Source organism: Anomaloglossus baeobatrachus, chromosome 11 (assembly GCF_048569485.1).
Source record: "Anomaloglossus baeobatrachus isolate aAnoBae1 chromosome 11, aAnoBae1.hap1, whole genome shotgun sequence".
Lineage (NCBI taxonomy): Eukaryota > Metazoa > Chordata > Amphibia > Anura > Aromobatidae > Anomaloglossus > Anomaloglossus baeobatrachus.
The window spans coordinates 187,434,407-187,448,737 of record NC_134363.1 but is presented as its reverse complement, the minus strand read 5'-3'; the positions used below and the strand labels follow the sequence as shown (position 1 = coordinate 187,448,737).

Below are 14,331 nucleotides of genomic sequence, written 5' to 3'. Positions count from 1 at the left end.
CTCTCTCATACTCACCGATCCCCGGCTCTGCACGGCATTCACACTGCTCCGGCGGCTTTTACTGTTTTGAAAAAGCCGGCCGCCCATTAAACAATCTCGTATTCCCTGCTTTCCCCGCCCACCGGCGCCTATGATTGGTTGCAGTGAGACACGCCCCCACGCTGAGTGACAGGTGTCACACTGCACCCAATCACAGCAGCCGGTGGGCGTGTCTATACTGTGTAGTGAAATAAATAATTAAATAATTAAAAAAACCGGCGTGCGGTTCCCCCCAATTTTAAAACCAGCCAGATAAAGCCATACGGCTGAAGGCTGGTATTCTCAGAATGGGGAGCTCCACGTTATGGGGAGCCCCCCAGCCTAACAATATTAGCCAACAGCCGCCCAGAATTGCCGCATACATTATATGCGACAATTCTGGGACAGTACCCGGCTCTTCCCGATTTACCCTGGTGCGTTGGCAAATCGGGGTAATAAGGAGTTATTGGCAGCCCATAGCTGCCAATAAGTCCTAGATTAATCATGTCAGGCGTCTATGAGACACCTTCCATGATTAATCTGTAAATAACAGTAAATAAACACACGCCCGAAAGAAGGGAATTTTGTTTACTTACCGTAAATTCCTTTTCTTCTAGCTCCAATTGGGAGACCCAGACAATTGGGTGTATAGCTACTGCCTCCGGAGGCCGCACAAAGTACTACACTTAAAAGTGTAAGGCCCCTCCCCTTCTGGCTATACACCCCCCCGTGGGAGCACGGGTCCCTCAGTTTTAGTGCAAAAGCAAGAAGGAGGAAAGCCAATAACTGTTTCAAAAACAAATTCAATCCGATAACAATATCGGAGAACGTAACTTATCAACATGAACAACATGTGCACCCGAAAAACAAATACCCTAAGAAAAAACAGGGCGGGTGCTGGGTCTCCCAATTGGAGCTAGAAGAAAAGGAATTTACGGTAAGTAAACAAAATTCCCTTCTTCTTTTTCGCTCCTAATTGGGAGACCCAGACAATTGGGACGTCCAAAAGCAGTCCCTGGGTGGGTAAAAGAATACCTCGTGATCGGGCTGTCAGGCAGCCCTTTCTTACAGGTGGGCCACCGCCGCCTGCAGGACTTGTCTACCTAGGCTGGCATCCGCCGAAGCGTAGGTATGCACCTGATAATGCTTGGTAAAAGTGTGCAGACTCGACCAGGTAGCCGCCTGGCACACCTGCTGAGCCGTAGCCTGATGCCGTAATGCCCAGGACGCACCCACGGCTCTGGTAGAATGGGCCTTCAGTCCAGAAGGAGTCGGAAGCCCAGCAGAACGGTAGGCGTGAAGAATTGGTTCCTTGATCCACCGCGCAAGGGTGGATTTGGAAGCTTGCGACCCTTTATGCTGACCAGCGACCAGGATAAAGAGTGCATCCGAACGGCGCAGAGGCGCCGTGCGGGAAATGTAGATCCTGAGTGCTCTCACCAGGTCCAACAGATGCAAACCCTTTTCAAATTGGTGAACTGGATGCGGACACAAAGATGGTAAAGTGATATCCTGATTGAGATGAAAGGAAGATACCACCTTGGGAAGAAACTCTGGAATTGGACGCAGTACTACCTTGTCTTGGTGAAACACCAGGAAGGGAGATTTGCAAGATAACGCCGCCAGCTCTGACACTCTCCGAAGAGACGTGACCGCCACCAGAAAAGCCACTTTCTGTGAAAGCCGAGAAAAGGAAATCTCCTTCATAGGCTCGAAAGGTGGCTTCTGGAGAGCAATTAGAACCTTGTTCAGATCCCAGGGTTCCAATGGCCGCTTGTAAGGGGGAACGATATGACAAACCCCTTGCAGGAACGTGCGTACCTTAGGAAGTCGCGCCAGGCGCTTCTGAAAGAATACGGATAGCGCAGAGACTTGTCCTTTAAGGGAGCTAAGCGACAAACCTTTTTCCAACCCAGACTGCAGGAAGGAAAGAAAAATAGGCAATGCAAATGGCCAGGGAGAAACTCCCTGAGCGGAGCACCAAGATAAGAATATCTTCCACGTTCTGTGGTAGATCTTGGCGGAGGATGGTTTCCTAGCCTGTCTCATGGTGGCAACAACATCATGAGATAAACCTGAGGTCCCTAGGATCCAGGACTCAATGGCCACACAGTCAGGTTCAGGGCCGCAGAATTCAGATGGAAAAACGGCCCTTGAGACAGCAAGTCTGGACGGCCTGGTAGCGCCCACGGTTGTCCTACCGTAAGATGCCACAGATCCGGGTACCACGACCTCCTTGGCCAGTCTGGAGCGATGAGAATGGCGCAACGGCAGTCGGACCTGATTTTGCGGAGCACTCTGGGCAACAATGCCAGAGGTGGAAACACATAAGGTAGTCGGAACTGCGACCAATCCTGAACTAAGGCGTCTGCCGCCAGAGCTCGGTGATCGTGAGACCGTGCCATGAAAACCGGGACCTTGTTGTTGTGCCGTGACGCCATCAGGTCGACGTCCGGCATCCCCCAGCGGCGACAGATCTCCTGAAACACGTCCGGGTGAAGGGACCATTCCCCTGCGTCCATGCCCTGGCGACTGAGAAAGTCTGCTTCCCAGTTTTCCACGCCTGGGATGTGAACTGCGGATATGGTGGATGCTGTGTTTTCCACCCACGTCAGAATCCGCCGGACTTCTTGAAAGGCTTGCCGACTGCGTGTTCCCCCTTGGTGGTTGATGTACGCCACCGCTGTGGAATTGTCCGACTGAATCCGGATCTGCTTGCCCTCCAGCCACTGTTGGAAGGCTCGCAGAGCAAGATAGACTGCTCTGATTTCCAGAACATTGATCTGAAGGGTGGACTCTCTCTGAGTCCACGTACCCTGAGCCCTGTGGTGAAGAAACACTGCTCCCCACCCTGATAGGCTCGCATCTGTCGTGACCACCGCCCAGGATGGGGGTAGGAACGACTTTCCTTTTGACAATGAGGTGGGAAGAAGCCACCATCGGAGAGAGTCCTTGGCTGCCTGAGAGAGGGGGACATCCCTGTCGAGGGACGTCGACTTCCCGTCCCATTGGCGGAGAATGTCCCATTGTAGAGGGCGCAGATGAAACTGCGCGAAAGGGACTGCTTCCATTGCTGCCACCATCTTCCCTAGGAAATGCATGAGGCGCCTCAAGGAGTGGGACTGGTTCTGCAGGAGAGATTGCACCCCTGTCTGCAGAGAGCACTGCTTGTCCAGTGGAAGCTTCACTATCGCTGAGAGAGTATGAAACTCCATGCCAAGATATGTTAGTGATTGGGTCGGGGTTAGATTTGACTTTGAAAAGTTGATAATCCACCCGAAACTCTGGAGAGTCTTCAGTGCCACGTCCAGACTGTGTTGGCATGCCTCTTGAGAGGGTGCCTTTATAAGTAGATCGTCCAAATACGGGATCACGGAGTGACCCTGCGAGTGCAGGACAGCTACTACTGCTGCCATGACCTTGGTGAAGACCCGAGGGGCTGTTGCCAGCCCGAAAGGTAACGCTACGAACTGCAGGTGTTCGCTTTCTATAACGAAGCGTAGAAAACGCTGATGCTCTGGCGCAATCGGCACGCGAAGATAAGCATCTTTGATGTCTATTGATGCTAAGAAATCTCCTTGAGACATTGAGGCTATGACGGAGCGTAGAGATTCCATCCGGAACCTCCTGGTTTTTACGTGTTTGTTGAGCAACTTTAGATCCAGGACGGGCCGAAAGGACCCGTCCTTCTTTGGCACCACAAACAGATTGGAGTAAAAACCGTGACCTTGTTCCTGAAGAGGAACGGAAGTCACCACTCCTTCCGCCTTTAGAGCGGCCACCGCCTGCAGCAGAGCATCGGCTCGGTCGGGCGGTGGGGAAGTTCTGAAGAAACGAGTTGGAGGATGAGAGCTGAACTCTATCCTGTACCCGTGAGACAGAATGTCCTTCACCCAACGGTCTTTGACCTGTGACAGCCAAATGTCGCCAAAGCGGGAGAGCCTGCCACCGACCGAGGATGCGGAGAGAGGAGGCTGAAAGTCATGAGGAAGCCGTCTTGGTAACGGTTCTTCCTGCTGTCTTTTTTGGGCGTGACTGAGTCCGCCAAGAATCTGAGCCTCTCTGATCCTTTTGAGTCCTTTTCGACGAGGAGAATTGGGACCTGCCTGAGCCTCGAAAGGACCGAAAACCAGACTGACCCCTCCTTTGTTGGGGCTTGTTTTGTCTGTGTTGAGGTAAGGATGAGTCCTTACCCTTGGAGTGTTTAATGATTTCATCCAAACGCTCCCCAAACAATCGGTCACGAGAAAAAGGCAAACTGGTTAAGCACTTCTTGGAAGCAGAATCTGCCTTCCATTCTCTCAACCACAGGGCTCTGCGCAAAACCACGGAGTTGGCTGACGCCACCGCCGTACGGCTCGTAGAGTCCAGGACAGCATTAATCGCGTAAGACGCGAATGCAGACATTTGAGAGGTCAATGGTGCCACCTGCGGGGCAGATGTACGTGTGACCGAGTCGACTTGTATAAGCCCAGCTGAAATGGCTTGGAGTGCCCATACGGCTGCAAAAGCTGGCGCCAACGACGCTCCAATAGCTTCATAGATGGATTTCAGCCAGAGCTCCATCTGCCTGTCAGTGGCATCTTTAAGTGCCGCTCCATCTTCTACTGCAACTAAAGATCTAGCTGCAAGCCTGGAGATTGGAGGGTCCACCTTGGGACACTGGGTCCAACCCTTGACCACGTCAGGGGGAAAAGGATAGCGTGTATCTTTAAGCCGTTTAGAGATGCAATCCAGAAACACCACGCTTATCCTGAGAAGCGGTTTTCTAAAGTCAGTGGTCCAGAAAAGTGCTTAATTTACGCTTGGGATATCTGAAATGGAATTTCTCCTGCTGTGAAGCTGCCTCCTCCGCAGGAAGAGCTGGCGGGGAAATATCTAACATCCTATTGATGGACGCTATAAGATCATTCACTATGGCGTCACCATCCGGTGTATCCAGATTGAGAGCGGTCCCAGGATCAGAATCTTGATCAGTTACATCCGCCTCATCACCCATAGATTCGTCCCGCTGGGATCCTGACCAGTGAGACGAAGTTGAGGGCCCCTCATAACGAGCCCGCTTAGGTTGTCTGGGACTGTTGTCTGAGTCAGAATCGTCACCCTGGGGTGCATGTGACACCCCCGGAGCTTGGAAGTGTTCCAGCTGAGGGGGACCAGGGAGCAATGATGCCACAGTGTCCATGGTCTGAGTTACTGGTCTAGACTGCAATGTTTCAAGAATCTTTGACATGGTCATAGACAATCTGTCAGCAAAAGCTGCAAACTCCGTTCCTGTCACCTGGACAGCATTCACAGGTGGTACACCCTGGGTCACCTCTAGCAGAGGCCCCGGCTGTGCAAGTTGCACAGGGGCCGAGCACTGCACACAATGGGGGTCAGTGGAACCTGCCGGTAGAGCAGTCCCACATGCGGTACAGGCAGCATATAATGTCTGTGCCTTGGCACCCTTGCGTTTTGCGGACGACATGCTGTTGCCTCCTTGTAATCTAGGAGGGTATATAGCCGAGAATCACCAGCGACCGTACAGTACAAAGTATTTGCAAACACAAAATACTCAGTATACAAACGGCACAAGTGGGGGAGAGCCCTTGAGGGCTGCTTACCGCCCGCTGAACAGCGGGTATGAGGCCGTAGAATCCCGTGTCTGGGTCTCCCCGTCTCCCCTCTGCAGCTCAGCGTGCAGGCAGGAATGGCTGCCGGCGTTCAGTGAAGAGGGGCGGACCGTGGGCGTGCCACAAACAAAGTGCGGGAAACTGCGTCCTACTGTGCCTGGTGTGAGGGCTGGAGTATGTAAAAAAGACTCCAGCCCTCAGCGCTGATGCTCTGTACAGCGTCCCGCCCTCCTCCTGACTGGCAGGTGCGGAGGCGGGAACGAACGAACTAGGCCGCAAAAGCCGGGGACTGTAGTAATAAGCGCGGCCGTGATATATGCACAGTCAGCGCGGAAGTCCCCGGCGCACCACAAGTCCCAGCCGCGTCGCAGTCCCAGCGGCCGGCGCGACCGTTCTCCCTGAGTCTACCCACTCAGCTAAGCTGAAGTGAGGAAATGGCACAAGTGCAGCAGCGCTGTTGTCCCCGGCGCACTAACACACCCAGCAATGCTGCGGTGTGCGCGCGTATGCACGGGGACACAGAGTACCTTGACGGAGCAGGGCCATGTCCCTGACGATACTCAGCTCCATATCCAGCGGCTTCTCCAGGGGCTGTGGATGGAGCACGGTCTCAGTGCCTGGAGACCGGTAAAATCCCACTTCGCCCAGAGCCCTAATGGGGATGGGGAAGGAATCAGCATGTGGGCTCCAGCCTCCGTACCCGCAATGGGTACCTCAACCTTAACAAGCACCACCGACAGAAAGTGGGGTGAGAAGGGAGCATGCTGGGGGCCCTGTATGGGCCCTCTTTTCTTCCATCCGACATAGTCAGCAGCTGCTGCTGACTAAACAGTGGAGCTATGCGTGCGTGTCTGACCTCCTTCGCACAAAGCAAAAACTGAGGGACCCGTGCTCCCACGGGGGGGTGTATAGCCAGAAGGGGAGGGGCCTTACACTTTTAAGTGTAGTACTTTGTGCGGCCTCCGGAGGCAGTAGCTATACACCCAATTGTCTGGGTCTCCCAATTAGGAGCGAAAAAGAAAAATCCTTTATTGGAAATAAAAAACACACACACATTCCCTGGTTCACCACTTTAATCAGCCCCAAAAAGCCCTCCATGTCCGGCGGAATCCAGGATGGTCCAGCGTCGCATCTAGCGCTGCTGCATGGAGGTGACCGGAGCTGCAGAAGACACCGCCGCTCCGGTCACCTCCACACAGCAAATGAAGACAGCCGCGCGATCAGCTGATCTGTCACTGAGGTTACCCGCTGTCACTGGATCCAGCGGTGGCCGCGGGTAACCTCAGTGACAGATCAGCTGATCGCGCTACTCACCGCCGCTCCGGTCAGCTCCAGTCAGCAACTGAGGTGAGTAGCGCGATCAGCTGATCTGTCACTGAGGTTACCCGCGGCCACCGCTGGATCCAGTGACAGCGGGTAACCTCAGTGACAGATCAGCTGATCGCACGGCTGTCTTCATTAGCTGCTTGGAGGTGACAGGAGTGGCGGTGTCTTCTGCAGCTCCTGTCACCTCCATGCAGCAGCGCTAGATGCGACGCTGGATCATCCTGGAGTACGCCGGACATGGAGGGCTTTTTGGGGCTGATTAAAGTGGTGAACCAGGGAATGTGTGTGTGTTTTTTATTTCCAATAAAGGATTTTTTCGGGCGTGTGTTTATTTACTGTAATTTACAGATTAATCATGGATTGTGTCTCATAGACGCCTGACATGATTAATCTAGGACTTATTGGCAGCTATGGGCTGCCAATAACTCCTTATTACCCCGATTTGCCAACGCACCAGGGTAAATCGGGAAGAGCCGGGTACAGTCCCAGAACTGTCGCATATAATGTATGCGGCAATTCTGGGCGGCTGCTGACTGATATTGTTAGGCTGGGGGGCTCCCCATAACGTGGAGCTCCCCATCCTGAGAATACCAGCCTTCAGCCGTATGGCTTTATCTGGCTGGTTTTAAAATTGGGGGGGACCGCACGCCGTTTTTTTTAATTATTTAATTATTTATATCACTACACAGTATAGACATGCCCACCGGCTGCTGTGATTGGGTGCAGTGTGACACCTGTCACTCAGTGTGGGGGGCGTGTCTCACTGTAACCAATCATAGGCGCCTGTGGGCGGGGATAGCAGGGAATACGAGATTGTTTAATGGGCGGCCGGCTTTTTCAAAACAGTAAAAGCCGCCGGAGCAGTGTGAATGCCGTGCAGCGCCGGGGATCGGGGATCGGTGAGTATATGAGAGAGGGGGATAGACTGACATGGACAGAGAGTGAGGGACAGAGATAGTGACGGACTGACAGAGATTAGTGAATGACAGACATTGTGAGGCGCTTCAGAATGCAGCTTTTCAGCTGCGCTCTGAAGCAGACCTTTTTTAAGCTGCGGTGCAGAGCGCACACCTGCGCACATAGCATCAGACACCGAAATCGTATGAGGGATGTCACACGTTACAATTGACTAGTTTCGTACTACCAAACGTCCAATGTATGAGGAATAAACGACGTGTATGCGATCACCGTATTTTCGTTCAATATCGATCGCATGTAGGTTTCACACGCAAATACATCACGAACGATGCCGGATGTGCGTCACTTACAACTTGACCCCGACGACGGATTGAAAGATCTATTGAAGTGTGTAAAGCAGGCTTTACACAGATCAGTTCTATTTCATGGGATTGAACACAGTCTGTTCAAAGGCAGCAACTAGATTATTGCAAGCAATGGAGGCCGCCTGTATGATGAGCAATGGAGGCCGCCCGTATGATGAGCAATAGAGGCCACTCATTTGATGAGCAATGGAGGCCGCCCGTATGATGAGCAATGGAGGGTGCCCGTATGATGAGCAATGGAGGGAGCCCGTATGATGAGCAATGGAGGCCGCCCGTATGATGAGCAATGGAGGCCGCCCGTATGATGAGCAATGGAGGCCGCCCGTACGATGAGCAATGGAGGCCGCCCGTATGATGAGCAATGGAGGCCGCCCGTATGATGAGCAATGGAGGCCGCCCGTATGATGAGCAATGGAGGCCGCCCGTATGATGAGAGGTGAAAAAAAGAGGTCTCAGAGGAGATCTCGTTATATGTATAAATACATGTGTGGTCAATATAAAGGACGGCGCAGGACTTATTCCTTCCAAAGACAGTACTAAGGACCAGGGGCACTCACTGCAATGATTCTGGCAGCTAAATAGGAAAGGCTTCTTTACAGTTAGAGCAGTCAGACTGTGGAATGCGACCACAAGAGGTAGTAACGGCCGATACTAGAACAGCTTTATATCAGGGCTGGATGATTTTTACACAATATTGTCAGTTATAAATTATTTAGTGACAAAACAGAATTGGTGGAGAAGGTGAACGAGAGGGAGCGGAGGATTTTCTTTTAACCTATGTAACAATGTAACACGAGCAGATCCCTGATTGTGACTGCGCTTATAGATCACATACAGCCTCAGACATAGATGTTCGAGTCTGAAACTGCAGTATAATGAAGGGATGACGACATTAATGCATCTGTGCTAAGATATGACAACAGATACAATTCTCCATTCTTTTCACTGCTGCTTGGATTAAGATTAAGGGAATGGTTGTTAGAAAATGACCTGCTGTTTAAATCAGGGTTTGGACTTCTTTTTTTTTTTTTTTTTTTAAGTATCTGGCAATGTTTTGGGTTTTTTTGCCTAGCTGATAACACAGCATCCACCATTCCACAATAGGTGATATCACAGCTCACCTACCCCTCCTGTACAATGACTGATAAAACCTCTGTAAACAGTAGATAATACAGGATCCTTCATTTACAATAGATACTAGTCGTTGTACAGGAGGAGAAGGTGACCTGCGACATCACCTATAGTGAATGGCGGATTCTGTGTTATCTACTGTATATTGAAGTGTTATCAGTTATTGAACAGGAGGAGTAGGTGAGCTGTGACATCACCTATAGTGATTGGTGGATCCTGTTTTATCTATTGTATATAGAAATGTTATCAGTTATTGTACAGGAGGAGGAGGTGAGCTTTGATATCACCTATTGTGGATGCTGTTATCTACTGTATATAGGTGTTATCAGTCATTTTACAGGAAGAGAAGGTGAGCTGTGATAACACCTCTACATATAGTATATAACACAGGATCCACCATTATTATTATTATTTTTATTATTATTATTATTTATTATTATAAACCATATACATAAAATCATTGACAATAGGTGACGTTACAGCTCACCTCCTCCTCCTCCCTTCACAATGACAGTGCTCATTAGATGCTTTAATGCAAAAGTTAGGGTCGAAATTAGGCATCTTAAAAAAATAAATAAATAAATATCCCCAGTGACCACTATTTTAATCACTGCAAGATATATTCTTTTTATAAGGATTGTGATATAAAAAAAAAATCCTAAAAATAGAAGAACAAAAAACAAATTTAAGGGAACCTGTCACCTCCAGAAAAGCGAATTACCTGCAGCTATAAATTATTCTACAGATAAATAACACTTGTAAAAGTAATTTTCGTTTTAATTTGTATTTTATAAATCAATATTACACATGAAAAGGAGCAAATTGGTGATTTGCCGAATATCCGAGAACTCCGATGTTGGTTTTTCTCCACCTGGACGGAGCTTTCACACTAAATTATTCTGTGAAGGCAGATTTCTCTATTTCTCCATTACTGAGAGATGTCGGTTAGTCCTTTATAAACTCTATGGAGGAGGCGGAGGGACAGACATCTGATGCGAGCGCTGACACACGTTACACTTCTACATAGAATTTCATGAGCACCAATTGTAATAATCTGCGTTCACTCAAGATAAATTTTTCTAGTGAATTGAGAATTTTCAGAATGAAACGTCCGTCCAGGAGGAGAAAGAAGCCGAATTCTCCTAAGATACAATATATTACAAAGCTGCTTTTCACGTGAACTATTGATTTATGGGAAAAATAAAACTACAATGATTATTACTATTAAAAGCTTGTCTGGCTCCATAACTGAAGGAGCGGCTACAGGGAGGAAATTAACTTTTTCTTCATTCCTTGGTGCGGTGCAGACACCGGTCACTACACAGTGAGTGCTGTAATCCTCACCGCACACTGACAATCTGCTCTGCACACTCATGCTGCACACATATACTGCAGCACAGGCTGTTAATCAAAGAGCACAGAGTAATTACAGCCGCACTCACTGTGTAGTGAGCGGTAACCGCCCTGATGACTAAAAGCGGCTGCAAGGAGGATATAACTTCATTTTCTCCCTGTAGCCGCTGCTCCAGTATGGCAGTCAGACCAGATTCCCCTGCAGATTTACCGCTATGTCTCCTGGGGGAAAAAAAAAAGCATTTCTGGGGGTGACCGGTTCCCTTTAAAAGAACTATTGTCATTTTATGATACATTCCCTGTAAATGGAGGAAGATAAAATCTATCACTAAAACATTGACACGGTGAAGGTTCTCTATATGACAGGGCCTCTGCGTAGAATCATTTTCAGGTCTGTGATGTGCATTATATGGATGGAGACCACCGATTTATGTGACTTATCTAGAAGGGGGGAACCATGACTTGCCCCATTGAGAGCAACTCTCAAGAGGAACGGGGGAAAAAAATGATGGCAAATGTGGCCACAGATTGCAGCCCCCGAGGATGCCGTTTTCTATTTGTAATTCTGCCGCTGAGGGTAATTATGAGGGTACCTGAGGGTAATTATGAGGGTAATTATGCAAAACCGCCTAAATACACGTCTCCTTCGGTGAAGCCATAAACAGTTACACTAGATAAAAAGGCCCCGTATGTCTGGAACCGTATAATGGATTAAAAGAGAAAAAGGGAATAACAGAGGAGCCAAAACTGGTCACTTTTGACTCCTAAAACGTTTTCTTTATGGGGCTCATAACCCTTCATATAGCTGTTGGCTGAGGACGGTATTGTGCTGCAGTGTAAAGCATGGGGGCAGGATAAAGCTGCAGCCTGAACCTATGAGACAGGAGATGGATTTCAGACTACGGCAGATGCCAGCAGACGATGCAGCTAGGGCTGTGATCATTGATGGACCAAAGCACTGGTCACCTTCTCCGGTTTCCAGTAAAGGTAAATGACCCATTAGGCTGATGGCGCTCACTTCCGATCCATGTAATGTATCGGTAAATGGCTGCACCCGTCACAGCAGGAGCGGCTTTAGTGCTGCCGCCAGTGACGCCAGCAGGGGGCAGCGGACCTGTTTTAGCACCTTCATGGCAAATAAGTTTTGCAATGGGCTCTGAAGGTTTTGTGTTACGATGCTCTCCCAGTAATGGACCGTGAAAGCGTCTCCGTCCGAAATTGTTTTCCACGCACACAGAATCATGTCATTCTTATTTTTCTTCCTCCGCAGGTCCAGCAGAAAAAAGCCGAGATCCTGTCTGGCGCAAGCAAAGCGAAGCGAAACGTAGAAACTTTGTAGCTGTGTATCATTTTCTTTTCCATGTGCAATAAAAAGTGTAAACCTGGCGGCGCTGCGGCCCGAGCCCCCGGCGTGAGCGGTAGGAGCGAGGCGGTGATGAATATTGCTCGGCTCTGACCTCTTCTGCGTGTTCTGGCGCTCGCGCTGTTTTCTTAAACACGTAATTGATGTTGCGTTCAAAGTCTCCTTTTTCTTGCCAGTTGTGCGCCTTTAAACAGCAGGGGGGCAGCGCTCGGCTTCTTGGACTCGGTATTTGGGGGAATATGTTGGGAGTCATTAAATAAGGATTAGCCCCGTTCAATGCTCAGACGCCAGGTTACAATAACAGATCCTGGCAGCCGCTCCGAGCTGATAGATCACCACGATTTCTGAATGAAGACGCCCGGGGTCAGCGCCCCCCTATGTCTCACGTTCCCCCATAGTGAGGGATGTTATACATTTCACATTTCTTGCTGCAGTTATCGGGGTCGTACATTATTGCAGGAGGTGTAGATGTAGCGCCTCTCACAGGCCGTAATAAAATATTGTATCGCTCTTACCGTTTACACTGTCATTATTATTTCTGTGCAAATAAACACGATCCCGTCTGTGGAGGAAGCGGCGCGCACCCTGAGTGGTGAATAAACACGATCCCGTCTGTGGAGGAAGCGGCGCGCACCCTGAGTGGTGAATAAACACGATCCCATCTGTGGAGGAAGCGGCGCGCACCCTGAGTGGTGAATAAACACGATCCCATCTGTGGAGGAAGCGGCGCGCACCCTGAGTGGTGAATAAACACGATCCCATCTGTGGAGGAAGCGGCGCGCACCCTGAGTGGTGAATAAACACGATCCCGTCTGTGGAGGAAGCGGCGCGCACCCTGAGTGGTGAATAAACACGATCCCATCTGTGGAGGAAGCGGCGCGCACCCTGAGTGGTGAATAAACACGATCCCGTCTGTGGAGGAAGCGGCGCGCGCCCTGAGTGGTGAATAAGCACGATCCCGTCTGTGGAGGAAGCGGCGCGCGCCCTGAGTGGTGAAATTGCAGTAAAGACTGACACCCAGCAAGACGGGGCCATTCAGCTGCCATTAATGGCTGTTACCAGCATACAAAATATCAGGGTAACAGAAAGGGTCTGTGCACACGCGGAGAATCTGGATGCAGAATTGTCTGCACCATTTCTAGATTTTTGGCAGGAAAAATGCAACGGCAAAAACTTGCATTTTTGTCTCGTTTTCTCTGCCTTTTTGCATGCACTAGTCACCTGTGTTTTTGATCTCCAATGAATGCGATAGAGATAATATTGACCTATAATTGCACAACTCCCTGCCATATAACAACATTGCACCCTGCAGAGCTTATTGGTCAAATTTTTATGATTAAATTAAAAAAGAAAGGTCTGTAGTTATTTGGTCCTCCCCAGCCTAAAACTATCAGCCCGCAGCCACCCCAGAAGTAGCACATCCAGTAGATGCTCCACTTCTGGCGCTTTTCCTGGCTCTTCCTGATTGCCCTAGTGCGGTGGCAATCGGCATAATACTTTTGGGGTTGGCGTCAACTGTGTACTATGAGCTGGCATCAAACCCAGAGGTTAGTAATGGTGAGGAATCTATCAGACCCCCCCATTTCTAACCCAGTACATAAAAATAAAACACACACAAAAATAATTAAACACTCTCCCCCAACCTTACTCTGGTTCGCCATTTTATTGAAAAATAAAAAAATACACATGTAGGTCCGACAGAATCCAGAAATGGAAATCTGAAAAACATAATAAGTGAGAAATAAAAACAAGACACTGTCCATCGTTCATCAATTTATTAAAAGCAAATTTCCCAGCTCCAAAGTAGTCTAGTGGTTTCCATGACGTTCCTAGATTACATAGATCAAAGGCTACTGGGCCTCAGAACGAGGTTCCATAGACTTTGAGCAGCAGGTACTCACAGCTCGCGCTGCGCTCCATCAGACCAGGCGACTGCGATGAACAGTGACGTCACCGCTCATCACAGTCACCAGGTATCAGATTGATGAGCGGTGACGTTCCTGACGTCATCACTGATCAGTCGCTGGGTCTTATGGTGCGCAACGCGAGCTATGAATTTCTGCTGTTCAAAGTCTATGAAGCCTCATTCTGAAGCACCAGAGCTTTTGATCTATGCAATCTAGGAACGTCATGGGAACCGCTGGACTTTTTATTTACTGGGTTAATCATGGGGTTTCTGATAGACGCATCTCCATTACTTATCCCTGGGCTTGATGTCAGCCGACTCTACACAACTACCATT

General features: G+C 49.5%; 1 protein-coding gene across 1 annotated transcript in view; it reads left to right on the top strand.

The window, feature by feature from the left end:
* LOC142257065 (high affinity cGMP-specific 3',5'-cyclic phosphodiesterase 9A-like) overlaps positions 1-12,541 on the top strand; it is a 29,779-nt gene extending 17,238 nt beyond the window's left edge. Inside the window, exon 18 of the mRNA XM_075329124.1 lies at positions 11,997-12,541. Within this exon, the coding sequence (XP_075185239.1) occupies positions 11,997-12,065 (69 nt within the window). The 3' untranslated portion in view covers positions 12,066-12,541. The remainder of the gene's footprint in view (positions 1-11,996) is intronic.
* The last annotated feature ends 1,790 nt before the right edge of the window (positions 12,542-14,331 follow it).